The sequence below is a fragment of the Falco rusticolus genome, chromosome 4 (genome assembly GCF_015220075.1).
Source record: "Falco rusticolus isolate bFalRus1 chromosome 4, bFalRus1.pri, whole genome shotgun sequence".
NCBI classification, from domain to species: Eukaryota; Metazoa; Chordata; class Aves; order Falconiformes; family Falconidae; genus Falco; species Falco rusticolus.
Genome location: NC_051190.1, coordinates 27,847,609 through 27,875,565, shown reverse-complemented (window position 1 = coordinate 27,875,565; position 27,957 = coordinate 27,847,609). Strand labels below are relative to the sequence as shown.

The following is a 27,957-nucleotide window of genomic DNA, read 5'->3' as shown; positions in this document are numbered from 1 at the left end:
AGATCAGTGTCTGGAAAACACTAAGCGTTTTCACCACGGGAAGAGGAGAGAGCTGGCTCCTGTTCCACTAGGTAACAGCAATTACTTTTGCCAACGCTGCTGTCATTGAAGGACTCTACTGCCAGCTGCCCGTTCCAACAAGCCAAGCTTACTATGCCTTCAAAAGCTTAGTGGCTAAACACTTCCAAACAATCTTCTCAGGAAACCTGAGGGCAAATTAGGCAACAATAATAACAAGACACATGTGCAATTCTGTCTTGTATGGGCTAAGAAGTGCAGATTTCCTGGTGTCCCATAACCCTACTAAAAATTCTGCTTGATTTCTTCAGCCCTGTTTCTCACGTGCCACTGCCATAGATAAGCCCAAAAAAGACTGATAAATAGAAAATGTAAATACTAGAAGCTTAGATCAAGTATGCAAATGTTTATTTCTGAGACTGGCATTTTAATTTTCCCATAAACCCTCCTCATTCACCAACTTGCGTTACCTGGTCATCTGACTTTGTACATTCTTCAGGTCAGCAACTGCACCAATAAATTTCACATTCCACTGCAATCACCTACATTACATGATACTATTACTGTGGTAAAATTAAAAACAATATAAATGTATCAGGGGATTGCAGCGTACTTTTGGAAAATAACTATATTGGTCCTTGGACAGTTAAAATTCCAACTAGAACACAGATTCTGAGCATGGCTTACAGTTTGGCTTATTTACCATAGGTAGAAGGGAGGCAAATCCCAGCAAATGAAAGGGGCCGATCTAGCGCATTCCAAGAACTGCAGAGTATGGATGGGAAGGTAATTTTCCTAGTGTGAGCTTATACAATCTTATGGAATCTACAGAGAACCAGCTCTCCAGTCTTTGCTGCTTACAGCTTGTTAATCAACAACACAGGAGACGTCACAGGATACCAAATAACAAACAACAAACACAAAACGTACTGAAGCCTTTTTGGCAACATGACACTAATATATGGTAGCGTCACTGCTTCTGCTTGGGAAAGCAGAATCAGCAATAGCACTAGCCTGGCCCCATTCACTGGTGGCCAGCTCAATGACTTGACTTCACCAGCTCCAGCTGAGGTTAGCCTCTCCTGGGCGTTCCCTTCTATTTCTGGGTGAATCTAGACTTTTTCTACTTCTATTGCATTTAATGTTCATGTACACTGTGCACGTCCTTCCTCTGAGCCCAGCAGCAGCTTCCTAAGCAGCCAACAGGAGTATAATGATGCCTTTTATGAAAGAGTGCCCTTTAGAGGTGTAAAGCTTGCCTGAGCAGGGCTGCACTATTTCAGCTCTCTCCTGGTGATCGTCAACAGCCTGGAGATGATTCTGTAAGTCGGCATGCAAAGTAAGGTTTGTGTTAGGGGATGCTACACATGAAATACCTCATTATCTGCAGCAAGACTCAAGCCCAATACCCTTTAAGGAACCTGATAGGAAGAGGGATTTTTCATTACTGACTGACTATGCCAAGTTATTGGCATAGATGGGGATTTTAAAGGCATTTTTAATTATAGTAGGTAAAACTCACACATGATCAAGCTGCGGTGTCAGAAACCCACCAGAACTGAACACTGACCCATTTGGGTTGTTTGCTGAACTTTAATCACTTTCCAAGTCTGACAGCTGCTCAAACTTAATTGCTCATTACACTTGTAAATAAAAACTGATCTCACTCTCTGATTAGCCAGCCATCTTATAGTTGCCATAACAACTTCTGGTCTAATAAGTGATTTCAGATTTACCATTATTTGCACTAGCAGAAAATTTCACAAAGGTCTGAGATCGCTCTTTTCACTAAAATACCCTTCTAATTAGAAGAACCAAAACTCAGTAGAGAAAGGGCAGCTCAAAGATAATGAAAAAACAAGCTATTTACTACAACAGCTTAAACATGAGATAAGGGTACCCCAAACCCAAATATATGCTGTACCCTGTTTAACCCCTACCTTTCACTGTCAATCATCTCATTATCATACCTATACACCACAACAACTGCTCAGAAAAACACTGGACAACATTTGGGTAATAACTGGTGACAATGCAGAGACCAATTTCAAGACTCGCTCCAGATGAAATATTCCAATAAAGTTTGCATATTCTCCCTCCTAATCTTAAATTAGGGACTAACTAACTAGTTATATTCCTTAACACTGTTAATCGATCAGAGCGGTTTTTGGTGAACACCCTTGATCCTTGACAGTTTAACATAAAAAAAGGAAAACCGTTTGTACTGAGCCCAACAGATGTCCATTGCACCAACTGCAATGAAAGACGTTTTAGAAGTAAGTGCCATAATGTAGTATCTCGTCTCTGGATCACCTCAGTCAAAAACTTACTTCAGGCTTGACTTTTTGAACAGAATTATTTATTAAAGCCTTGCAGATGTCTAGAAAAAAAATAATCTGTATTTCAGTATTTGGTCATCACAGCTTAAGCAAAATGCCTCTATTAAAACATACAGACGTATTTGCTGGTCTCAAAAGACAAAGTGATTGGAACCTATGAAATACTGCTAGTCTATGGGCCTAGTACAGCACAGAGACCTAAAATTTGCTGGCAAAGCTGCTGAAGCTTGCAATTTGTTTAATCTGCTCAAGGTAGCTTTTTGTGTGTATAGGCAAGGAAGGATGCCCTTTTCCTTCCGCAAGGAAAATGCATGCGGAAAGCAATAATTAAGACAAAACTATTAAAGAAAATAATAATAATCAGGAAATATGAGACTTTCTGGTTTTACTCAGCTATGCAAGAAATGTGAGGGTTTTGTTATCTGGGTCAAATACAAAGCTGGTCACACTTCTTGCAATAGATGTAGCCAAGAAGTACAGAGGATGCAACATGTCCAAGTTCACAATATCCTCAACATTCCTGACTGCATTTGGGATGCAACAAAGTCTTGCCTTAAGAAAGCAATGTTCTCCAAAGTTCTTGGGGTTCAAACACAGTTTATAACACCAATCTGTGCCTTCACTTTATGTACATTTCCTTTGATCTGAATTTGAACAAAGAATTTCTTCCCAAAGTAATCTAACCCAGGCAGCTTTTGAGGACCAGCTGGGGAACAGACTGGCTTACTTTCAAAGAATAAGCAGGCTTATGAACTAATCAAATTATTCAACAGGTTTCTTCTGAATATCTTCTCATTTCTGAGTCTCCTGATGCTCTCTGAGACTACAGTGCAAACACTGAGCTGCCAAAGGGTTTAGGTGAACTGAGAGATACAGAAGCACAGGTAAACATCTAAATATAGCCATGCCAGGAATTGCCCAAACACTGACAGGGTATATACATACATGGGACTTTTTTTCCTTCCTTAATCCTTGATTTTGAAATTACTACTACATTGTGGGACCTACCTTCTAATTCTGGCAGGTACAGAACAATCATAGAGTGTATATTTAAATCTAAAGACACTGCTGCCAATAACAGCCAGGCTGAATTTATTTGTTTTTCCCCTTCTTGAGCAACAGGAAGAGTACCCACATATTGGCAGACCTGGCTTAACGAGTTATGTGAAGACATGTTTACCTGTAGCGATGGACCTCCTCCTAAGGGAGGAGAGACCAGTTTTTAGCAAAGCCTTTAGATCAGTGTCGTTTGTGCTCAAGAATCATCAATTTTAGAAGAGCCTTTTCCCATTGACAATAACTGAAACAAATGAGCAAAACAATTGTGGAGAACCATCAGCAGAATGACTAAGCAAATAGAGAAAATGAGGCCTACCTATCCTAGATAGGATTTTTATATCTGCAACGAGTGTTTTTACATAGAAAACTAGTAATTCCCCTAGTTCTGGATGATCTGTGGAGACTCATGGACAGGCTGGCCTTCTAGGTCACTTCCTAACTTCTCAGGGCTCCTACACGACTTCTTTCTTCCCTGTGTTCTCCAAACACTTGTGTTTTCCATTGCCTATACTTTGCACAGATTTTGAAACCAAAACACAAATTATTTACCCAGAGAAAAGCACCAGCCCTGCAGTACTATGCAGCATCCTTCCCCATGAAGGATCATCTCACCAAAACTTCTGCAAAAATGGCTGGTTGTTCCTCCACCGACCATTATCACCAAGGATACTACCCAACGCCTTGATCACCTTCAAAGAATACTTAATTAAAAACGCAACATAGTTTACAAAATCAAAGGGAAGTCTAATTTAAAACTGTTCTTAATTCAACTAAGGAAAACACACAATACTTTTTTTTGGTGAAAATGGTTTTGGATGAAACAAAATTAGTTGGAAGGGTCTGTGAGGATTTTCTAACTGTTTTTAGTCAAGCAAATTTTAAACACTCAGTTTAAAAAAAAAATCTGCTGAGTACATGAACAGAGCAGTTTGAAACTGGGAACGAGCTGTCCTCACACTGCAACCTCTCACATATAGTTTTATATTAGAAGCATATGGAGTATACATTTAAGCGTACTGTGTTGGAAGAGATAAAACTGCCTTACTCAAAAATACATGCTATAATACCTTCATGAACTACAATCTGCTTTTGTGCCTGTAAAATAAATCCAGTCTTAGAAACCTAGTATTAAACGGTATTATACTAATTATCCAGCTTCACACATATATGTAGTTTCTCCAAGTTGCCAGATTCACGACTCAGTATTTATTTGCTCCTTTAAAAGCAAAGATACCCATTTTCATACTTCATGGAGATTTTCCTTACAACATAATCCATTGTCATGAAGTGAAAGCAGATCCAAATAATCTTATAAAACTAGAAGCACTTTATCAGACTCTCTTTTGCATGACTAGCACAATTCTATATGAACAGTGGAGGGTGGATTTTTAACTGACCAGCTACAGGAGTACCTATAAAAGTACTTAAACTCTGAGGAAAGCACTTCTTGTGCCCTCTTCACTGCAGGCAAATACAAAATTAATCTTTCTGATATAGCAAGAAAAGTTACTGTTACCTTGTACTGGGAAAAACTTCCCTTAGAACAGGGTACAATACTTCAGTGGTTATGGGTAAATGCAAAGGACTTTTTATTTCATTAGAATGCAATGAATGAAAAGAGAGATGATTCAGACCACAACAGCATGCTGCAAACATGTAATTTTATTGGTAGCAGATCCTAAGATTACAGTGTGCGCTTTGAACACTGACTTCTGGTTTTGGGAAAAGGTTTGTCGTTAAAAAAATGTTTGAATTAGAGCACAGCAAAGTAGTAAGTTTATTCTGAAGGGAACTTAGGCAAATTGTGTATGTGAACAAGAAAGCCTGGGTTAATTCATCCTGCAGGATTACCATGGACTGCTCACTGTAATGTACTTCTATTCCTGTGTAGGGCCATCAACTCATCTATTTAGGAACCATTTTTATTCAGAGACTCAAAAATCTTAAGATATAAGAAACCTGAAGAATGTTATTAAGTGCTTCTTGTGGAAAGAAAATAAAGAGGTGTTTATACACCCCGAAGCTGAGGCACTTTGTTACTTAAAAAAAAAAAAAAGAAAAAGAAAGGGGGGGGGGGGGGGGGGGGGAGAGGGAGGAACAAACAGCAGCTCTGGAAACAGACTCTGTCCACCATATTTATTATCAATTTAACAGCCTTGAATGGAAACTGCGAGTGCTTTGATAAAATCAATTGAAAAGCTGTCTGCCTCACTGTTGCTTCAATAAAGTGCCTCCATATCTTTTGCTGAAACCTTGTTTTTGTAGTCTCCTTAAAGAATACTCTGTATTAAATCATCCTACTGTTCCTCCTCCAAAACCAGACTTCGCAGCCAGTGCCCAGACCGGCACCCCTCATTCAAACCTTCCTTCATCAACAGGGACCAGGGACATAAACCAGCATCACCTGATCAACACCCCCACCTCCAGTTATGCAGGACACCTTGATTTCTACTATATTGTTAAAAATTAACTTGCAGGTCTCTGTGCATTCTGGACCTCACTCCCCCGAGGTCTTTGACTCCAAGCCAAGCAAACTTCAGGCTGCAGCAAGAAAGGATGACCTCAACACACTTAGGCTCTGACCATAGCCCTTACCAAAATGGACCTCGATGCTCCCATCACCACCCCAGGAGGAGCCCATTTCACACATCACTGCCCTGACCCAGCCTTTCACACCTGAGGGAGCTTGGGGGTGGCGGTGGTGTCAGCAGCATTGGATTCAAACACACACACACTCTCCTGAAAGCCTTTGCAAAATCTCCAGAGTAACAAAAATCCCAAACAAAACCACTACAAAATGTAACTGGTTTTCCTGTGTAAGCCATATGGCCTATATCAAATAAGCAGAAAGAGCAAAAAAAGTCACCAGTACTCCACATTCTTGTAATTCAATCAGCTTTAATCATCCAAGATGTTTTCACTAACCTACAGTAAGGGTATTTGTTCTAATAACCTTGACTAGAGTGGTGACACTTTAAAGATGGCTCCCTTGAACAAAGAAAGATAAAAATGCAATTTACGGCAGGATGTTGAATCTCAAGGCAAATTCCCACTACTGTGAATTGCGGCTTTTTCCGCAGGCCAGCCCCTCTCCAGACAGCAACCAGTCTGCCTCCACCATTTTACTACACATCTTCCTGTATTTTTCCTCCTCACTGGTCAGGAGTATTCTTCAAAACAGTCCCCTAAGGATCTGTTCTATCATATATACAGTATTAACTGGAAAAACTAGACAGTTCAATTGTAAGAACCAGACCAACACCCAATGCCACAAAGGCTCCTGCCAGCCCCGACATACTTGGCAGCCTCTGAAACCTGTGGCACCCAGTTCCACCCTCTAGACTCTTGCCAGCTTTCACAAAGACCTTCTCCAGGGCTGGTGGCATGACCCTCAGCTGGCCAGAGCCACGCAGCACAAGCCAGCACTGAAAGCTCCAGTGGCCTCACTGGGCTCCTCATCCAGTGTTGCTGACAGCTGCTGAATTTGCAGGGTGCTGAGCAGGCAGCACCAGTTAAAAACACCAGAAGCACACCAGCCGCAACACACAAACCTTTGCCTAGGGATCTTCCCAAGGACGCCTGCTAGGAAGCGCTGACCACCAACAAAAGCGACATTGTGAAGGGCTGAAGGCACTGTGAAGGCTTCTTCCAAGTCCCATGGGATGCTGAAAAGCACCATTTGCTCACAAAGCCTTTGGGAAGTATTGGATTCTGCCACAAAATCCTGGGTGAGATTTTATTTAGTTTATATGTAAAATGGTGCTATTACCTCCCTTCACTGCAACCTCCAGGTAAAAAGCAATACGGAATGAATAAAAAGTTCAGGAGTCATAGGCACACTGCAGCAGCTGACTGCCTTCCACACAACAGCCTTGTCAAAAACTACCCGCTCTGCTCAGGAGAGGGACTTGCTAGAGACACAAGGACAGTTCACCGTCCACAGGTCAATCAAAGCATTAAAGAAAAATTAAGTGAGGTATGTAATTAGTAGTCATGGTGATGGCTTATACAGTTTCTCTTATGCCACCACTGGAAACTAACTATAGGCTACCGTGTAAGCCAGTCCAAAAAACAGGTAGCTTTCAACAGTGAGGAACCTGGCTGCCATTTAAACTGGCACTTTAGATGCAGGAGACTCTATCCATCTCCATTACAAATCCTCTGAGCTCATCCTAGCATTACTTTCCCACGTTAAGCAAAAGAGTTAACATAAAAAGCCTGTCTAGCTTCAGACATTATCCAGATAAAGAGGAGAAAAGAGAAAATCCCTTGTATTACCTCTCTGAGCTCTCCCCAAACCTTCTCTGATATCTTTGTTCTTTCAGACCTGGCATTTATCTGAAGACATTGTCTAGCCCTAATTAAATCTTCATGTGAACCACTGCTACTTCCTGGCAGTGAACATGCATTCTTGGTGTGCTGATGGACCTACATAATTTTCTGCACTTCTCCCTTATGGTGAGTGTTAGGCCTTGCTTGAAAACATCACAACTGTGTTCAACACAATATGTTTACGGAGAAATACAAAATTATTCAGTTCCTTTTAAAGAATGAAGAGAAACATAAGTGAGAATTTTATTCTACAAGCTCATGGAAAAAAAAACCAACTGTGGAAACACTGGGCAAATAACACCGTCTGAGAACAAGGCATGCTTTTGTTTTACTGTTAGAAAGAGGTAACTGGCAGTGATATGAGAAGCAGAAAAAAAAAATTCTTCCAAAATAAAATCTGCAGCTATCTCTTTGCCCTGGGAATAAAAAAACATTCTTAAACTGCAGCTGAACTGTGCATGAAGGGAAGTTGCATTATAAGCCCCTCACATACACCTAACCTTATCTGATGAAAGCAGCTCCTTCAGAGCTTTGTGTTCAAAGCCTCTAAGTTGGCAGCAACTGCTCATTCAAAGAGAGCAAGGGGATGTAAAGCTGTGAAAATCTTTGCACTCCTGAGCTAGAAAGGCAGAAGGGTAGAAAAGCAGATTTTACTGCTAACCCCTGCAACAATTCTTACGTTCTTAAGGAAGCCCCTTTAAACCATGTACTGATGCTAACAGAAAGTGACAGTAAATAGATGAGAAATTATTGCCTTCCCTTAACAGTGCTCATTTGTAGAAGGCTTGTCCAAGCAGCAAAGCAGCCGGCTGTCCTGGCAGATGTGGTCAGATGGCCAAACACAACAAAGCAAATTCACTTTAAAATCATGTTTAGCTTTCACTGTTCTCGTTATTATCCTCCAACTCTCGACACTTCTCTCCCTGAGCAGAAGAAATAAACACCCCAGATGGCTAAAGAAAAACAGCAAGCTATACATATGCTCCATATAGTCTGACAAAGCAAGAGTCCAGCCATCTTCAAAGCACAGTATGAGACTTACCCATTTAAGGGCCTTTTACCTCTGCACGTGTGGGTGAGGATACAACTATAAAAGAAATTCTGCAGTTTGAGGCCATGACCAGGTACTCTGCAAAATTTTTTCCACTTTAATTTCCGAAGACACAAGTCTTTTGTCATTCCATAAATTAATGTAGAATAGCTATAGACGAGACTATACATAGCTATACGTTATACTATACATAAACCCTAAAAATAGCATTAGAATTACTGCCATTTATGAAACAAGTCAACAAAACTAAGAGCACGGTTTCACTGGAAAGGGATGCTAGCCTAAGTGCATTCAACTGAACATCAACTTGGCTTCTGGGACCACAGGCCACAGCCCCCAAACTGCAGGAGCCTGAGCCACTCTGTTCTTCCCCACCGCAATGGGGGAGATCTTGTATCTCCTTCAGGGCTTAAGAGAAGCAAGCAGGAGGCAATACCAGCCCACCCAACTGTGGGCAAGTTACCAAACTCTGCAGAAATGGCACTCGGGCTTTCTCCCATGACCCTGGCCACGGCAACCCAGGCTGAAATCACACTTGCCACAATTAAGAGAGAACACACCTGCAGGAATGAGGGAGTAGACACAGCAACCCAGGAAGGCCTTGGCTAGCCACGCAATGAAAGTGCGCTCAAAATAACCTGCCTAATGTCACCAAAACATTAGCAAAACCACAATTCAAGCTCTGGGCTAAAGACTGAGCACATACGTGTATCTCTACACCACGTCACCCTCCCTGCATACGCACAGGCCCTGGGGGGTTCAGCACTTCGGGAAAAAGGTGGCTGGACGACAGGGTTGCCCTGTTAACAGGCCGCTCACACGTGGGAAAAGGAGCTGGGAGATACAACAACTTTCCTTCATCCGTCAACCATCTTGGAGTTGCCCCCTCCTCATGGCAAACAGCTTGCCCAAAGCCACCACTGTCCCCACAGAGACCACCACGACCCACGCTAACCCCCCGAGACCCCACTAAGGCTACAGCACCCCCAAACTCTGAAATACCACCACCACCCCAGACCCCCCACCAACCCTGAAATCCCTGCTACCTCCAGAGGCCCTCCTTCACCTCCAGAGCCCCCCACAGATGCCTCACCACCTCCAGAGCCCCCCACGAACCTCCAGAGATCCTCACAGCCCCCAAGGGCCTCCACTATGCCCCCTCCCACCGGCTCCAGAGCCCCCCGCGGGCCCTCACAGAGCCCCCGCTGTATCTCACCGACCCCCAGAGCACTCCCCTGTCTCCCAAGCCCCCCGTGCCTGGAGGCCCCCGCTCCCTCCAGAAGCCCCGCTAGCTCTCCAGCCCACCCGGAGCCCCCTACACCCGCTGGGCCTCCTTACCGAGGCTCTGCCCCACCGGGGTGCTGAACGGGTTCCCCAGCAGAAACTCCATCTTGGGATGACAACAAACAGCGGCCCGGCGGCCGCCCCCCCCCTCCCCCACGCCGCCCTGACGGGCAGCCACACGCACCAACCGCAACTTGTTTTGCCAAGCGTGACCCGCCTCCTTGCATTCGATTGGGCGGCAGCGGGACGCCCCAAGGAGTTATAGGTTAAAGAGCGTGCCCATCACTGTCAAGTGAGGGGCCCGCCTCCGCGGTAATCCCGGCCCTTTCCACGCCCTCCGGTTGATGGATAGCAGAGACACCACTAGTGCCATTCTCCATTGGGCAACAGCCAAACCATTCGCTAATATTATTGGGCAAAAGAAACGTCGATCATACGAGCCTCCTCCCGCCCCGAGGGCACTGTGCCGGAGCTGATTGGCTGACACGGATTTCTCGCGCTCTGATTAGTCGCCAGCCTTCCCACCCACTCCCTGACCATTGGCGGTTGAACCTGTCACGTGGTCTCCCTTAGCAACGTGCCTGGGCTTCCTTAGCAGCCGGCGCCGAGCCGCGAGTGGAGGCAGGGCCGGAGGAGCGGAGCGGGCCTGGAGCCTCGGGGACCCGGGGGTGAGAGGCCTGAGGGGCCGGGATCTGGGCCTGGATGGGTCCCGGGGGGAGGGCGGCAGCCCACCCAGGTCAGAGTCAGGGTCCCCGCCCCTGGCCCGGCAGCGCCCAGGGGTGTCGGGGACGTGGCGCTGCTGCCCGGGCCTGGGCCGCGGCTCGCTCTCAGCGGCGACTTCTGGTCCCGGTGGCCGAGCCGCTGTCGCACCGAGGGCCGCGCTGTGGCCACCGCGGGGTGCTGACCTCGCCCTGTGATTTGCTCTGTGCAACCGGCACTGGCTCAGGAAAGGATGGACAAATACAAGGAAAGCAGAAAATCCGGCAGATCACGGATGAATAAACCCAGAACCTGCTACTCCTCGGTCTGTCCTGCACGCAGGCAGAGAGAGGTTGCGTTTGTAAATTAAAAGCCATGACAAAGAAAGAACGCTCTAAACCCAGATGTTTATCCTTACTGTCCTCCTGTGCAAAAAAGTCAGCAGAACTTCCATAATTACAGCCATCTCATGCAACCAAAAGTTTGACAATTCCTGTCCTTCATACTGATTCATTATCTGTGCACAATTTCAGAAAGATGAGTAGTCTCATTGCCTCCTGGGCAACCTTAAGGGATATTTAAATGACAAAGCCAGGACAGAAAGTTTTGACTGATAGAATTGTATGTTTCTCAAAACGAATGTGTTTGTGTGCAGTGCTGTGTATTGACTGAACTAGACAGCCTTTGCTATGGATCTGCCTTAAGTGCTTCATCAGAAAATTGCTGTTATTGTTTATAAATTTTCCTCCTTCCTCAAATTTGTTTTCACTTTTATTATGATGTTGGTGTTTAAAATTTAGTGACCTGCTCTTGTGTTATATATATATATGTATATATGCTGTTACTGCGCTAAAAATACATGCCTCTTACTCTATAAATCAAACTTGCTTATAATGACAAATTTACATTTTAAAACTAGATTACATGGTGCACAGGGCCTTGAACATGCCCTCTTCATGAAGGTGGGTTTCAGCAGCAGGTGATTGCCATGCGATGGACCAGTGCTGTTCATAGGTGCTGCACAGGGCCTCGTTTCCTGGTCTATTTCTCTGGCCAAATTCTGGCATTTTTCATGGCAAACACTCAAATGTGGTGTGGAGCATGCCTGGCCATTTTACAGTGCTGCGGGTGTAAAGCTGTGCTTAAAGTTGAATCAATGATGTCATGATAAAAGTCAAGGTTTTGATAGCAGCTGTGAGGTATTAATCTTCCTGATGCTCAGCTGCGCTCTTAATACCTTGGAATTGTCATGCCTGTTCAATGGATGTTGGAAATAGTAGCCAGGCAGTCATTTTATTTATTTTTCTTTTCTGTCCTTTAAGGCTGTTACCATCTGAAAATGAGTCACTTATACAATAGCATTGAGCCAAACGTTATTGATGATGAAATGGTTCAGAAAGCCATTGAAGAACAGTACCCAGAGGACAAAAGAAAGCTTGCCAAAAGGGAAGATATTAACTTTAAGAATGTGACGGAGCTACAGCTTAGTTTTAGAAGTGAGTAGCAGAATATATACTTACCTCTTCTTTTGTTAGAGGGTAATAGAATTAAGCATGAAGTGGCTAACTGGCAATTAAACAATCATGATTAGCTTGGATTTATTACATGAAAAGTGACGTCTGAACTTACATTTTTAGTCATACCTGTATGAAGTAGTTTCATTACAGAGAGCTGGGTGCTTTTGCTGATGGGTAACTTAAAGCTGCTTAACTTTGCGCTATTACTGTCACTGCTATTCTTATTTAACATTTATATTGTGGTGACACCTACAGGCCACAGGCCTATTGGGCCCTTCTCTACGTGGACAAATCAAACCCTGGGCAGGCTCCGTCATAGCCAGCGATTATGTGAGAGCTATTTGGTAGATTGTGGTGATTACAGTCCAATTCAGTGGCTTCCTCTGGTCATCTGTAGCATTATCGCAGCTTGCCTCTTGCTGTCAAACCAGTCGTAAACTTGCATTCAGAAAATGAAAAGGAAGAACATTTGGGTCAATATTTGAATATTTTGAGGATATGTAATTTCATGGGCAAAAATCTGCTTTTGATTATTCATTGTGTACTCCAGTAAAATAGTAAGTGTATTAGTTCAATTCCTTAGGAGAGACTCCCTGTTACCTGATCCTGCATGTGTGTGTTTGCAAATAGAAAATACAGAACTCTGTGAGTGTTTTGGATGTGCAATTCCTTGCTTTACTCTGAACTCACTAAACAATGATAGCAGCAGAGCAGCTAATGAAGTCTTCTGGGAAGCCATTGAGGGGGTAAAGAGAATGTTCTGTATTTTCTGTCACCTTGGTGCTAATGTTTTGCTGTTGTGCCAAACTGCCTGCCCTTGTGATTCTGTTTTTGGAGAAAGCTAAATGCGGGGATATTGATTAGTTCTAAACTGCAGCCTTCACAGAAAGAGTAGACCCCAACTTACTCTCCTGTGATGAAAATCCCAGGAGCAGGGGAGTAATTTACAAAAGCAGTAGCTGGCCAACACTAGCCTGCAAATGCGGAGAAAAGCACTCATCCCAAACCTCCCTCTTGGAGCTGGAAAGGAAAATGAAGGTCAAGACCTCCTAGTAGTGGATTCATAAAGCCACTCTTGACTGCTGGGCCGTAGTCAGCATCCCCTCAGTGACTCATTGGCATTGCTGATGAGCAGTGTGTGCTGGAGCAGGACACTGAGGTTAACTAGGCTGTTTCATTGAAATCTTGTCCAGCCAGTGGACCTCTCAGCTCTCTAGGGCAGTCATCACATGCTATCATAATCTGCTGGAAATCATTTCTGAGGTAAAACTGGATGTGTTTTCCTTGTGCAAGATAGTGTGTCTGCTAAACTGAAAGCACATGAAAAACAGTTTTCTTTTACTTTTTTTCTGTGGCTTTAGATATCCTACAGGTTGATAATCTGTGGCAGTTTGAGAATCTGACTAAACTGCAGCTGGACAACAATGTCATTGAGAAGATAGAAGCTCTGGACAGTCTGGTTCACCTTGTATGGCTCGGTAAGATACAGGCATATGAGGCTGGATGCCTTCGCAGGTATAAAGTAATCTGCAATAAAGCCAGGGTGTTGCATTCCTCCTCAAACACAACTTATAGGAGCTTTCCCATGGAAGGCTGTCGGCTGCCTGTGTGTTTCCTCATTTGACTGTCAGCTATCAAAATGCTTGAATATCAGAGCTGCAAAACAATCCTTCAAATGTTTACAAGCTGGTTTTAATCCATTTGGTGTGGCAGGAACAGGAAGTTGAGATTTCAAGGTTGTTTCCAGGGTTTGTACTTGTATTTGGAGGTGACTTCCAGAAATATTTACAGAAACACATCTGTGATTTAGAAGCTGGTATTCTGTTTTCAAAGTTAACACAGGCATTTCAGAGCCTAGAATCCACTGCCTCTATCCCTATATGCTTAAGGGCTCGTCATCATTGTTGTCCCAAGAAGTGACCATCCTTGTAGTCTTAGGTGAGTACTTTCAACTAAAAACTCAGAATGCTGATAGCAACATCCCACAGTGGTGCAGGTTTTGATGCTAGGCAGATTGGTGAGCTTGCTGCTATGGATGTGGGAACTGCAGCCACGTTGCTGGCTGGCAGTATAAATATATCCAGCCGTCTTTGAAAATGGCATGCAGGGCTTCAGTTCATAAGCACATCTTGAAATGTCTAAAGGGTTCTTCCGCCCAGTTGTCTGCACTGTTCTGCTGCACGGATGACATGCACTTGTGAATCAACAGCTGATCACCACAATGTAAGCAGAGTGTTTTGAAGCACACTCATGGGTTTCGTTTGCCCAAAGGCTGTGGGGTTCAGCAGCTGCTGCATGAATGTCTTGGCCATCCAGGGGCTGGGGTGGTGCAGACAGCTGGCAACCTCATCAACTGTCTTTGGACTCCTGAATTACTCAGTACTGGCCTGAGGGCAATGAATGTAGGTCTTAGGATAGATGTTCTGGCAGGATAAGAGGAAATTTCAGTGTGTGAAATCACTAAAGTGAGTATATGCCTTTGCATGCCTCCATTGACAACAGGGTGGTTGCAAGTGTGGAACTGGCATATGTTAGTCCTGTGGGAATGACCATGACAGTGGGCATTGGTGTGGCAGGCAAGAGTCTGCAAGAAACAAGGCAAAGAGTGTCAAATTTGTCACAGAATTATCACCCTTTTAGGGCAGTTCTCCACCTCCTTTCTGGTATTTTGGGTTTCCCCATAAAGGTAGAAATCACTTTCAGGTTGCGTATGTGGACTCTGCATGGAATACCAACTGTTCCTCTCATTTAAAAGTTGCATGGACAGTTGCAAGGAGGAGATGTGAATGAATGATGATTTAATGCCAAGCCTTTCCTGTGGGACACTGAATGCACCTGAGGAAAATACGTATTACGTAAACTTCTAAATTGAGAGCCAGGCTAAATCTGAATCGGGGTGTTCTGCTAGAAATAGTTAAACTTTTTCTTGTTAAAACTTTGGATCTCTGGACTCTTCCCTAGACCTGTCCTTCAACAATATTGAAGTAATTGAGGGCCTGGATACCCTTGTCAAACTGCAAGACCTCAGTCTCTACAATAACAGAATATCTAAAATAGAGCACATGGACATGTTGCAAGAGCTACAGATTTTCTCCATAGGAAAGAATAACCTGACCACTCTGCAAGATGTGAGTGCTCCCTGTCTTTGCAAATGTTCCCTGTCAAGGGATCAAATATTCTAAAACTGATATTTGCCACTGTGTCCGAGCCCCTCCTTAGAGTAGAAAATTCTGCTTAGGATTTCACTGCCTCTGTAGTCTAAGTTATTGTTTTGGTAAGCTGTCCTGGTGTTAAAGTACATACTACAGCTAATTCTCTTGTTAGATTATTGACTCATGGGGGCCTGGTTCTGTTACTGCCATCAGCTGTGGCAAAACTCCTATTGGTTCCCATGAAAGCTAGAAAAGGAGTAAGTAGCAACATCTGAGAAAAGGAGGGAGTGAAGAGTAGGATTTATTTGGGGTTCTTTTGAGGGCCGTTTCCCAATCTAAGACCCATGATTTGTCCACCCTATCTGCCTTCTCTCTACACTTTTCATTTATATATTCACAATGTAAATTTAAGCATTTCCTTTCCAGAAAGCATTAGAAACTGATTTAATGATGCCTGCTGTTTCGCAGCAGGGCAGGATATATATTGTAACATAATTGTAGTAAGAGCAATGAATTTTAAGGCTGTGGTTTCCCCAGCTCTAGGAAGTACAGTGTCTCTTTCCCTATGGCATAGGTGATCTATCTCAGGAGGTTTAAAAACTTACGGACACTGAATCTCATTGGGAACCCTCTCTGTGATGATGAGCAGTATACGCTATTTGTTGTTGCACACCTTCCAGACCTAGTATACTTGGACTTCAGGCTCGTGTGTGACACCATGGTAAGCATTTCTGCATTCCCTGCTTGTGAAAATGGGCAACAGCATCTTACAGAGCGTTTGCTTTGTTGGTATGCCAGCAATATTCTAGCATTTGGGGCAGGTTCTCTGCAGAAATTAGGCTTACAGAAACACACAGTGTTTATTCTGCCTCCACCTAACAGCTGTGAACCTGTAGGCCAAATTCTATCAAATCTGACAGCGGGGTAGAGGTGTCAGAGGCATGATGTCTTCACAGATTTTGTGAAAATCAGCAGCTGTGTGTGGGAGAGGGGCCTGGTTAATGTTGCCACAGAGAGGCTGCAGTGTAAGTGCAAGCCTTCTTAGAGATCAGAAAATCTCAGAGGAGATCAGTCTCGAGATATAGATCCAGGGGAAAGGAAGCTTGGTGGTCCTGCTGCTTGCTGAGCAATCTGTTTCAGTAGCAGGCTGACAGGCTCTCCAGGCAAGCAGGTGTCATCAAATGCACTTCCTGCTCTTGATTCCTGAGAACAGGACAGTGCATCTGCACTGGTGACACATGGGACTGCTTTTTGATCCCAGGGCTCAAAGGAACAAAGAAGGGTTTTTTTGTTTGGGTTTGGTTTTTTTTAGTAACCAAAGAACATGATTGATTGTAAATTTGCTTGGCACGGAGAAGAGCTGTACTTGGAATACACATTACTCCTACCATAGGGCTGATAGGGCTGTCCAGGTCATTGAGGCCAGTCCCTGCTCATACAGACAGTACATCATAGAATTGCATACTTAAATTTGTCAGGCTTCAGTTTCAAGCTAATTAGGTTCATGTCCCTGCTACTATCTTGCCATCCACTCCTCCAAAGAGCTGTCTTCTCCCTAGTAAGTGTGTTAAACACGCTAGCTGATCATATCAAAGTTCAAATTTTAGAAGTTAAACATGGCCTTCTGCTAAAAAAATAAAAACAACCCTAAAGATGAGGAAATGGGGAGAGAAAATTTTCCTGGGACTGTATCAGTTCAGATCTATTGAATGCAGAGTAATATGCCAACAAAAAATGGGATGAGGAATGGATCAGAAACTTTCTAAGTAGTTTAATAAAAAGCCCACAAAGAAATGGAGATGCAGATGTCACTCAAGTGCATGTTCTGAAAAGATCAAATGCTTATGCCCAGATTTGTAAAGCGATGCTTGATAATCTAATAAAAATATTTTCTCTGTTTGCATTTCTCAGCGAGAAGTCGCAGTTTTAAAGTATCAAGATCTTACTGAGCTGTTGGAAAGTGAGGAGGCTCAGGCCCTGGCTCAGCTGAAGGAAAAACAGGCAAAGCAGAAAGAGCTGGAGTACCACAAGGTATGTTTTCTTTGGCTGGTTGTATATTGTCTCAGGAGAAAGCAGCGCAACACATATTGACTTCTCTTTTTACCTGCTTGAAGATTTAATGAGAGATTAACATAAACTGTGCTAAAACTAAGGCTAGGATTAATCTCTGTGATCTCTGAATCTCATCTCTTGAATGAAAACAGCAACTTCTGTGGAATACCTACGACATGGGGGAACGTAGTTCTGGCTGAACAATGAAACTACAGATACAGATCCTGTGAAGCCAAATAGTAAATCATAGCCGAGGATTTTATCAGCCTGACATGAGATTTAGACATGAGAATTAAGAAAATTAGAGGTCTGAGGGAACTGTTAGCATTTTCATGGGCAGTGACTTTTTATTTTCTCCTTCACACAAAGTTAATGCTTTCCATTATTTTTATGGTTAAACTGTTCAGGGCTTTCTGAGACCACTGTAGCCCTGTGAACAGACTGAAAACAAGACCAGGCAGAATGATGCTTGCAGTTATGGTCTGGCTGTCTATTCCAGACCTCCAGAAGATCAGACTGACTGAAGAGCAGGAGGAGGTTCAGTGACAGGGAGGACACCTGCAGCTCTTACCTCCATCCCTCCGCACAGTCCACTGACTCCTTATCTGAAAGGCCTAATAGCCTTGCAATATGCAGTTGTATGTAAGATTAAACAGTGGTTTCTATCCTTAGGCTAGAGAGTTCTAGAAGCAAAGCCACCAGGATGCTTTTCAATCCAGTTTCAGGGTCCTCTTGTGACTCATGTTGGTGTAACTGTACCTGCAGCAGTGTCCCTCCACTGGTAAAGTGCTTAGAAGAGAGACACATCCTGAGGACTGGCAGCCTGTTGGGAGTCTTTATTTTACTTATTTTGCTCTGATTCTCTTCAAAGACAGCCTTTGTTGAGTACCTGAATGGATCATTCCTGTTTGACAGTATGTATGCAGAGGATACAGAAGCTGCCAAACTGACTTGCCTCCCTGGAGTGGGTGAACTGCTGCAGGCATATCCTTCCTGGGTTTAGAATACCTACAGCTAAAACGTAATGCCTTGAGAAAAGAAGGAGGTGCATCCAGAGGGACTCTTCATCCGTTGCTTTTGTCCAGGGCACATTGATCTAAGATCTGAGATGGTCTGTGTTCAATTTTGGAATGGTACCAAAAAAACCACTGCAAGACCGTGAGACCACTGACAGCTGTAATGCTTGATATCTCATGAAATATGAGGGTTACAAACAAATGGTTTATATTACTGGCAAGCTGGCCAGCCCAGCTTGAAATATCCCATTTGTAAAACCACTCGTTTCTGTCACCAATAGGTCATGAGATTCCAGTGTTTTAAATTCTCACCATTGTAATTACCATATTCTTTTTCCTTCGCTTGAATCAAACACAATTTCGGTAGCTGCCTTTCCTGACCCTTCAAGAATCAAGGCTTTGTACTTTCCTTAAGTCTGCAATCCACTTAAAGTTTAAAATGAGCTATAAGATAAATCTCTGTCAGTTAGATTGTGAGAGCGCAGTTGCTAAACTCGTGTTGAAATTGAAGTGGTAGGAGATAGGAACAGACTAATCAGAATGATATGAGCCGCATATCTCATAACCTGCCAAAGCTGGCAACTTGAAGTTTTCAGGCCAGCACTTCTTTGTGATCATTGCTCCTACACGGGAGATCAGAAAGCAGACACTTTTTTTTCTTTTTTCTTTTCTCATTCAGATTAATAGAGCATTGTCAAGGCCAGTAACTTGACCTTCCTTAAAATTGCATTACACTGTTGGGGAAAAATGCATCACAGCTTAACTACAATAGACTCCAGAAACAATTCCATTGCCAAGATAATAGCAGAAGAAAAATTGACGTTATTTTTGTGATGCTACCAAGTCAGTAGTTTATTCTGTGCTCTGGCTGTAGGCTCCAGAGCTGTATTTATTAACTATGCAGGCATTGTATTCACACTTGTGAAGACAGATAGGGTTGTATGCTTTATTCCTCTGTTATGTCAGAAAAGTCAGAGAAGGATATGTATTTCCTTCTCTTCCTCAAGGCCTTTTCTCCCTCAAGTTGCTATAGCTTTCTCCATACCCTTAAGGTAGCAAAATCCTATGCCTAAAATGTGAATGGGTGACCCAGGCCTGCCACAGACAGAACACTTGGCAGGCTGCTCCCGGTGAGAAACCACAGAGGTTACCAAACAGTAGCTTGTAACTCTTGTTGCTCAGATTTGCAGAGGTAGAAGGAACATAGCATGTTGCTCCACTGAACAAGCAAAATACCTTGACTCTGGTGTCACGTACAGGAAGGAGTTTGTCTCAGTTTGTGAGAACCTTTTCAACTACGGTCTGAAAGAGTATGAAAACCGAGAAGCTGAAGTCTCTGATTTCTACAAAAGCCTTCATGAAGCATTAACAGCCAACCAGCAAGAAGGCAGGAAAATAATCCTAGACTTTGAAAATCGGAAGAAAAGGGTAATGTTATACTTTTGTTTGTTTGAGACATGATTTCTCTACATCATATCCCAGCTTTTAATTTCACTGAAAGTAATGGTAACTCAAGTAAAATTAGGAAAACGATTCTGGATTTACACTGCTGTAATAGGAATCAGTACTTGGTCCCTAATGGCAGAATCAGAGAGGCTGAGGTTGGAAGGGACTAGACAGTCACCTGGTCCAACCCCCCTGCTCAAGCAGGGCCACCCACAGCAGGCTGCCCAGGACCACATTCAGCCAGCTACGGAATACCTCCAAGGTTGGAGACTCCACAACCCCTCTGGGCAGCCTCTTCCAGTGCTCATTCACTTTCTTTCCATGTTTCTTAGAATATAAACCTATACGAAGAAAAACTGTTGTGTTAGCTAATATAATGTCATTAACTAACATAATGTTGAAAGAGTTTTAGTACTTTATGTAGGAAAAGAATTTGGGGATTGACATCTCAAGCCTTTGGGTAAACCATAACCAGCTAACACTGACAGCCCTTTTCTATACTGGAAATTCAGTGCAGGACAAAACTAACATGTCATAGTGTTATCTTACTGTCCACAAAGGTAGGAAAAAAGTGGTTAAATGTGGTGGGGGTTTTGTTGGTTTTTTTTTGCCATCCAGAAAAATTACCAATCTTTAAGAAAATGGAAATGCTCAACCTTTCTTTTAGTTTAAATATTTCTGCTGAAGTCGATTTAAAATACATAAATAGATTTATTAGATTTAATGCCACTCTCCTTCTTTTTGAGGCCTCCAATAGCTCTTCCTTCGTTGAAAAATGGGGAAGAAAGGAAGGAGATTGCAGGGTATTCAGTTTGTTTCCAAGTAATTTTCTGCTTCAGTTCATTTTGTCATCAACAGCTCAAAGAACTTTAACAAAAAAATTAGATAAAGTTATTGTAATGTATTTCTAGTCTTTTTAAAGTAGAAACTATCTTTTTTCATTCCGCTCAACTACAGCCACCCATTGTGGCTGCTAAGGGCGTAGCTTCTAGCTGGATCCCTTTCTAACCATGTATAATAGCTGGATCATTATTTTGTTTTCACAGAAAAAATAAGGGGGAGGGGGGAGTGGGGGAAGGGGGCTAAAGCCTGGTAACACTTTCAGCTGAGCAGAGCAAGTCCCTGACAACTGACACCAGGCAGTCACGAGCGCTGGCTCCCTTTGAAAACCAGGTCACTTTTATTTAGGTGCCTTGTCACATGCTGGCAGCCTGCTGAGTCACTCTGCTCCCAGGTCCTTGAACCTTGCTGACTCATGTTGGCAAATTAACTCCATCAACTCCAGTCAGACACGAATTTGCAGCCTTACCAGAAGGCAACTTAGAAAGATGGTGATGCACATTCGGTTAACTTGCACTTGAATTCCCAATACATCTCACATTAAAAAAACAAAACAATCAAACAAACAAAACAACCCCCCAAAACCCCACTAAAACAAACAAAAAACCCCAACAAAACCCCCCAAAAATCAAACCCAAAGAAACATGGCTGAGGCCAGATTTTGGCCTTTCGTCTTTGAGGACCTGCAGGCTCAGCTATGGATTGAGCTGCAAGAACAGGACACAGCGGTCACCTTAACAGTTTTCATATAAATACTGGAGAAATTGGTGTCAAAACTGAACAGTGTATTTTAACAGCATTTCCCCATTCATTTAAAATTACCGGAGGAGTTCTAGAGGTGCAGAGGTCCCAGCAGGCTGACTGTAAGCCATCCTTAGGGGCTGCTTGTGTCACTGTAATCCTTTCACGTAAGCTTGGGTAACCTGTAAAATAACTCTGCTCTCTGAAGTTGGTTAAGGAACGAAGAAGCATTAAAGGCCTTGAAGTTTGAAGTTACTGCTCCCAGCAGCATGGCTTGAACGGCTGTGGAGCTTTTTGAGCCTTCTAGCTTGTTTAGATTAGAAAAGAAGATGCCTTGCTTTCCGCTTCCCTCCTGTTAACTCTGCAAAGTTTGGGTAATCTAGTCCATTTTCAGACACAAGTCTTGGCAATGGTTTTCATCAGAATTCTCAATTCTAGCTCATTCCATTCACTCTCAGAAGTGGATTAGACATCTTTAAATGCATATTTTTTCCCCTCCTTTTAACACTTGACTGTTAACTTATTTTGAACAGACTTGAAAATAATATATTGCTCAGCACAAGAGGATTTTTTTATCCAAGAAATCATAAATCTTGCCTGATACAAACCTGACGTCAATATTTAATTCTGAAGGGCAATAAATCCTTGCTGTAAGAGGAAGGCAGGCAATGATAGGTATTCCATATTCAGAATACTAACTCCCAACCCTATGGAAGTCAATCAAGATTCTCCTTGACATGAAGGGGATCAGGATTTAGCCCTGCATTTCTTTCTATGAAGTAATAGTTAATCTCTTCTTCACGGCCAGCGATGTCAAGAATCAAATATTTATTTATTTTTTTTACTTGAAATGTGTTAGAAGGGGAACCAAAGTTGGAAGCATAGAAGGGGCACAGTCTTCTGCTGACTGGAGGATGAGGAAACGTTTTCACCAATTCCACTGCATTGCCTCTGGATCGTTAGTGCAGTAGCACACCTCAGCACTGTTGACTACCCAGTATGTAAATCTGGAGACTTCCTGAATCATCACATTTCATTTCAGCTAATCATCAGCAGGAACTTTTCTCAAATATGTAACAAGTTAATTAAATTGCAATGGAATGCTGAACACAAACTATAAGTAATTTATGTATCTCTGTGTTTAGAGGCTGGATGAGATTCATAATGCCAGTAGTTATGATATTGCTGAGTCTAAACGAGCCAAGTACAAGGAGGACATACTTCAGCTGTCAGAAGCACTCATGACCTTGGAAATGCTGATAGCTGACCATCTGGAGGTAAGGGTCAAGCACATACCTGTGAGACCTCACATCCAGAATGTGAGGGGGTCACTCTTCTGCTGCTGCAGCCCTCTGTTTCGTAGCTCATTGCACAAAGAGGGGGCTCCTGTCAGGCTGATGTTTTGTCTCCATCTTATTCTTTCTCTGTTCAAAGTTGATCTTGGGTGAGATCAAGCCCCATTGATACGTTGCAACAGATTTCTGTTTCTCAGAGCAGAGCAGGGTATGTCCCTCACATCTATCCAAGCTGACTGCTTCGACTTTAGAGAAAGGGACTTGAAGTCATTCAGTTGTTTTATAGGTCTGCATACAGAAGTCGCTGCATAACATGGAATATGCATTTGGGATTCTAAAGGTGTAACTCTTTGAAGCTGATCTTTGCTATGAATAAGATTACACACATTCCTGCTCAGCTTACTGCATTTGCTTGCATAATAGCTGCCTTTTTTCTCCCCAGACTTTTCCTCAAAAACTAGGGCAGGGCTGCTAATGTGCATCTTCATTAAAAAAATAAAATAAAAATTAAAAATTAGCAGGCAGGAGCTGTGGCCTGTGTGCAAGCAGATGCAGCAGTTTACTTTTGTGAATGTGCATGACAGAAAGCAGCAGCTTAAAATGGATTCCTCACAGCATTAGGATCTTGCCTTTTCTGAATTGGTCCTCACATATCTGCAGTCACTGATGGACTGAGCAGAAGCATTTCTCCCTGCGTGCCTTTCTGGATTTGCAGGATTCGGGTGGCTGTATTTGAACTGTTGTTATCGAGACATCTAAGGGCAACACTTCACAGATTCTCCATCAGCCATCTTTGAGAGAGGTAATAGGCAGCAGCAATTTTAATTTCTGAGGACTAAAAGAAAAGCAGCAGTGAGCCCAGGCATTGGTTATGCTTCTGACAAGAGGCTCTTCATGCACACAAGGAGACTGCAGCATGGCAGTACATGGGAGTACAGCCCTCTCCATGCATTGCTTAGGTGAGGGTACAAAAGGGTCAGCTGGCTTGCTCCGGACACCAGTTAAAGGTATAATTCAGTCAGCTTCCCTCCAATAAATTGATTCTGATTTTCTCTCCCTGAAGGAGGAAAGAAAATCTTGTAGCACTTTCAAAACGCTTCAAATGTTTGAGACAGTTGTTTCTGAATGTGCTAATAACAGGAGTGAGCCCAAATTATAATCAATTGTAGACCCCTCCTAGACTCCCTGAGTCCCTTTTATGTTTATGCAAGTTTTCATTGTAATATTTCCTCTTTTTCCCTCTCTTAAGGAACAAATAAAGGATTTTAAAGGAAACATTGCTGTCACAGCATCAACATTGATTGAAAATGTTAAAGGGATATATCCTTTTGATACGTTGGCCTGGACTTCCCAGTGACGTACGTATACCTTGCTTCTAAATCCAGAAATGAGCCATCAGTTTAGAATTTGATGGTGGTTTGTTGGGTTTTTTTAATCAACGGAAAATGTCTTCTCCCAGCTTTCTAGGAATGGTCATTTAAGGTGCCCAGCTTCTTTCTGTGGATACTCTGGAGAGCACAAAAGGATCTAAGTTCTTCTGTGCTAGAAGTCTGTAGGACTTTACCAGCTTTCTCCCACTTGGGAATCTTGAATCTCCCTTTCTTCTCCATACAGCCATGACAAAACCCTGGGAAGATCTGGTTAGTCTGTCTCCTATATATATTGCCGCAGCAGCCAATGGAATACCTACAATTCTTATTAAAGTTTCTGTAAATGGCCTTCATTTTTGTGTTGTTGAAGTTTTCTCAAACATAGTGAGATGAGAATACCAAAGTGCTTCAGTGACAGGCTACACTAAATACAGAAATCTGTTAGCCTGGTGCAAATAATTGCACCGTATTCAGAGCTTAGCTTATATCCTGGGAAGCCGCCTTCAATTTCCTTTGCAAACCTTGGCCCCCTCTCAGTTCTGTATAATATATGGCAGTAAGGATGAGACCCGGTGTGTGATTAAGAGCAGAAAGTGCATATCCTGACATCACAGCAGCTTCTGGCAGCAGCCAGGCTTTTTCCTGCGGGGGCCCACTGGGTGCACACTCGGTCTCTAGTTACAGGAGATCATTTAATCAATTTAAGTGAGTGGTGTGGTCAGCTTTTTGCCTTAACCATCTTCTGTACGATGACCCAGTGCCGGGACCTGGAAAACCGTCACCATGAAAAGCTGCTGGAGATCTGCATCATGACACTGGAGAAATCAGTCAAGAATGAGCTTGATAAGGATTTGCCAGCTGATGTTCAAATGGTGAGGGCACCAAAAAAGTCCATCTCTGCTAGACAGTCAGCAAGGCCACAGTCTCTCTCTGAAGGGACATGATTTCCAGGAGGCTTAGTACTGGTAGAGCCATGCCTAAACCAGAGCATAACCTCCTCCCAAGAGGCTCCAGCCACTTGGCTGAATTGCAGTGCCACCGGACATCTCTGCTGACTAGAACAGAGGCTAGCTGCACTGCAGGTTTCCCTGGGTGCTGCCAGAGCTGGTGGCAGCAGCCCAGAAGAGGTGCTGAGCAAGTCTCTCTCCTGCCTCCAGCACAACTCACTTCCCTGGCTGATTTCCAGACAGCCCCAACCCAGTCGGCACTTAAGCAGCATCTTTGCTACACTCACAGCTGGTTTTCTTCCGATTGTCCCTGCTCCCCCAGGAGAATCCAAGCACCACTCTGACTTTCTTGCATTGGGGCTCTGTTTGCCTCCGTCATTTCAAAAGCCCTTCCTAGAGCTCCCCAGCCCATGAGCTGATCTGAAGGCAGGACATGACATTTTATACGGAGCCTTCCGCTGAGCCCTCAGTCTTGCTGTGATAGCAAAGATCCCAGGAGCCTTTCAGAAAGCACAAAAGATTGTTGCAGTGCTCCAGTCAGCAACACTGCTGACCTTTTCGCCTCTGTTATTCCTTCATTTAGTGACTAAATGACTCGAGTTTTGCATTCACAGTGGTTTTACTCTTGTCCAGATTATCCCAGCCCCCCGTTACTCCAGGTAATCAAGAGCTGACAGACACAAAACAGACCCCTCAGCCCCCTCCCTGGGGGACCTCCCTGCTTTATGGCCTGTGCAGATGGCTGCAGTTACGCACCGTTGCTGTGCACCCATTTTGCCTCACTGCCATCCATTTCCAGGGAGAAGCAATCTTCATTTGTTCAGCAGCAGCACTTGGCTGCAGGAGGAGAGTCATTATGGTTTAGCGAAGCCACCCTCTATTGAGAGCCGCAGGGGGAAGTTACTGCTTCGATTAGGAGCTGGGACTTTCCAAAAATGAAGATTTACAGCCAGCACCACCAGTGCAAGAGACCTTTCCAAGTGCAATTTTCCACTTCCCACACATGCTGGCCCAGGCGTGCTGGAGCATATGCAGCCTTGCTTCAGCACCAGCTGCCCACAGGACCCTGACATGTGCTGCAAGGCAGCACTGCCTGCAGCGGAGCACTCAGCAGCAGGCATTTGCTCCCAGTTCTAGCAGGTGAGGCCGAGGGTGCTGCCTCAGTTTCCCCCACCTGTACTAGGGATAATACTCCATTACTCCCTAGGGAGGCCCAGACACATCCTTGTGAAAGGTAAAGCACTGGATTCATCCCAATGACTGGGGCTTTGTCAGTCAAACAGAGGGCTGATTTTCTCCCCCTGAGCACTGCCGTTACTGTGCTGCTAGTTCTGAGCTCTGCTGCTTTCGCTGCACGCCCACCCCCTCCTCTCATCCTGTCACGTTACCTCCTAGCTTCTTGTGGACAAAACCACCATTGTCGATGCAGTCAACGCGTCCCATGGCATCCGCCTGCTGAAGATTGATAAGCGAGAGAGCAACATCCTCAGCAATACCTACCGCTGGCAGGCCTCTGTGACAGAGAAGGTAAGAGACCCTCATGCTCAGGGGGATGGGGCACAGATGGATCTGGCCCAGGTGGTGGGGACACTGCTAGGAAGGATGCTCTGTAGCCTTTGCTGGAGCCCTCTGTGCGCCAGGGACCCTGACAAACCTGCAGGTTCACTGCTTGGCTTCAATCTGTTCAGGCTTTCCAAAACGAGATTGACAGAAACCGCAACCGTGTCAAAGAGATCATTCAATACATTGACCGTCTCCAGGAGGAGCTGGATAACTTAGAGATCCTGGAGCCGATGCAGGCATGCAAGACAGCCCCCGACAGGGATGGCTGCCTCTTTATGCCTGAGCTGCCTGGGATACTTCAGGTCGAAGGCATTACTTCTTCCATCCCACCATGAACTGCAAATAAAAGATACTACTTGACTCTGGAAAAGCGTACAAAGCTCTGCCTCTTCCATCATGTTGGCATGAAGCCCCTGCAGACAGAGCTCAGACCTGGTCACAAGGGGTTATGGATCAGCTGTGAACTGATTGAACCAAATCATCATCGTAGCAGATCATGCCTGAGAGCTTTGGTACCTGCAAGCACAGTGGCAGGAACCTGTGAGCTGAGGGCACGTGGCAGCAGCCTGGGAGAGGAGTGCTCTCCATCAAAACACCCCCAAGATAACAGCAGGTTTCCAGCTCAGCAAGCACAGGGCTGGTGGGGGCTCTGCGTGCCCAGGAGCCTTGTCTGCTCACCGCCTCTCGCAAAAGCAGCTTTCTGCAGCGTGAACAGAGCAGCCCCCAGCTAGCAGGAAGGGAAATCAATGGTTCCACAGGAGCTCACACACTGCCGCTCGCAACAGCCAGATGAGGAGTCATTAATTCCCTTCCTTGCTCAGTGACAGCAGCTGCTACGCTCACTTGTGGGCAGCTTCTGAGGAATAATGCTGGCCGGGGCGGTACTGCTGGAGGCAAGCAGAGAGTAGAAAGGTGGGAAGGTTAAACGAGAGGGTGGCTGCATACGCGCTCTGGGGAGACCGGGTCTCTCAGAAAGCCCTGTGGCTGGTGCTGCCCATCATACACAGATTTAGCTCATAGTGCTCTGTGCTTTTGAAGATGGCTGGAGCCCAGGTTCCCCCATTCTTGCTCCAGGACCGCACTGTTGTCTCCCTGCTACTCCCTGGCTACAAGGACAGAGCACCTGGCACGGCGAGGCTCACACAGAGATGTGGAGGGAGCAGATCTGTTTGGTAGTTATTGTCTGCTCTGCTCCATCATATTTTTCTGCCTGTAGCCAACCCAGCACCTGCCTAG

The 27,957-nt window shown here is 44.2% G+C and overlaps 2 protein-coding genes across 9 annotated transcripts in view; one reads left to right on the top strand and one right to left on the bottom strand.

Annotated features, from left to right (window-relative positions):
- The window catches only part of TOM1L2 (target of myb1 like 2 membrane trafficking protein), a 58,876-nt gene extending 48,645 nt beyond the window's left edge, over positions 1-10,231 (bottom strand). For all 6 annotated transcript variants that reach the window (XR_005103656.1, XM_037383428.1, XM_037383430.1 and 3 more), the window contains exon 1: positions 10,138-10,231. Coding sequence is in view for 5 of the 6 variants with exons in the window: in XM_037383428.1 (XP_037239325.1) it covers positions 10,138-10,189 (52 nt within the window). In the remaining variant the exon portion in view is untranslated. The remainder of the gene's footprint in view (positions 1-10,137) is intronic.
- A 408-nt stretch (positions 10,232-10,639) lies between these two features.
- Positions 10,640-27,912, top strand: DRC3 (dynein regulatory complex subunit 3). Of its 3 annotated transcripts, XM_037386039.1 has the most exons (13): positions 10,640-10,751; positions 12,105-12,278; positions 13,661-13,777; positions 15,261-15,427; positions 16,026-16,172; positions 17,363-17,482; positions 18,375-18,487; positions 19,773-19,947; positions 22,692-22,823; positions 24,091-24,161; positions 24,960-25,083; positions 26,554-26,685; positions 26,847-27,912. In XM_037386039.1, the coding sequence occupies exons 2-13, from the start codon at positions 12,122-12,124 to the stop codon at positions 27,054-27,056; spliced, it is 1,665 nt and encodes a 554-aa protein (XP_037241936.1). In that variant the 5' UTR covers positions 10,640-10,751; positions 12,105-12,121; the 3' UTR covers positions 27,057-27,912. The 3 variants fall into 3 exon arrangements, with proteins under 3 accessions (XP_037241936.1, XP_037241935.1, XP_037241934.1); XM_037386038.1 differs by lacking the exons at positions 18,375-18,487; positions 19,773-19,947; XM_037386037.1 differs by lacking the exons at positions 18,375-18,487; positions 19,773-19,947 and having other exon boundaries at positions 26,554-27,038.
- The last annotated feature ends 45 nt before the right edge of the window (positions 27,913-27,957 follow it).

Excerpts from the sequence above, each read along its gene's own strand:
- DRC3 (XM_037386039.1), top strand. The coding sequence starts at position 12,122 with ATGAGTCACTTATACAATAGCATTGAGCCAAACGTTATTGATGATGAA. Across the intron at positions 15,428-16,025 it reads ACCTGACCACTCTGCAAGAT|GTGATCTATCTCAGGAGGTT; the intron begins GTGAGTGCTCCC and ends CCTATGGCATAG. Across the intron at positions 25,084-26,553 it reads TGCCAGCTGATGTTCAAATG|CTTCTTGTGGACAAAACCAC; the intron begins GTGAGGGCACCA and ends GTTACCTCCTAG.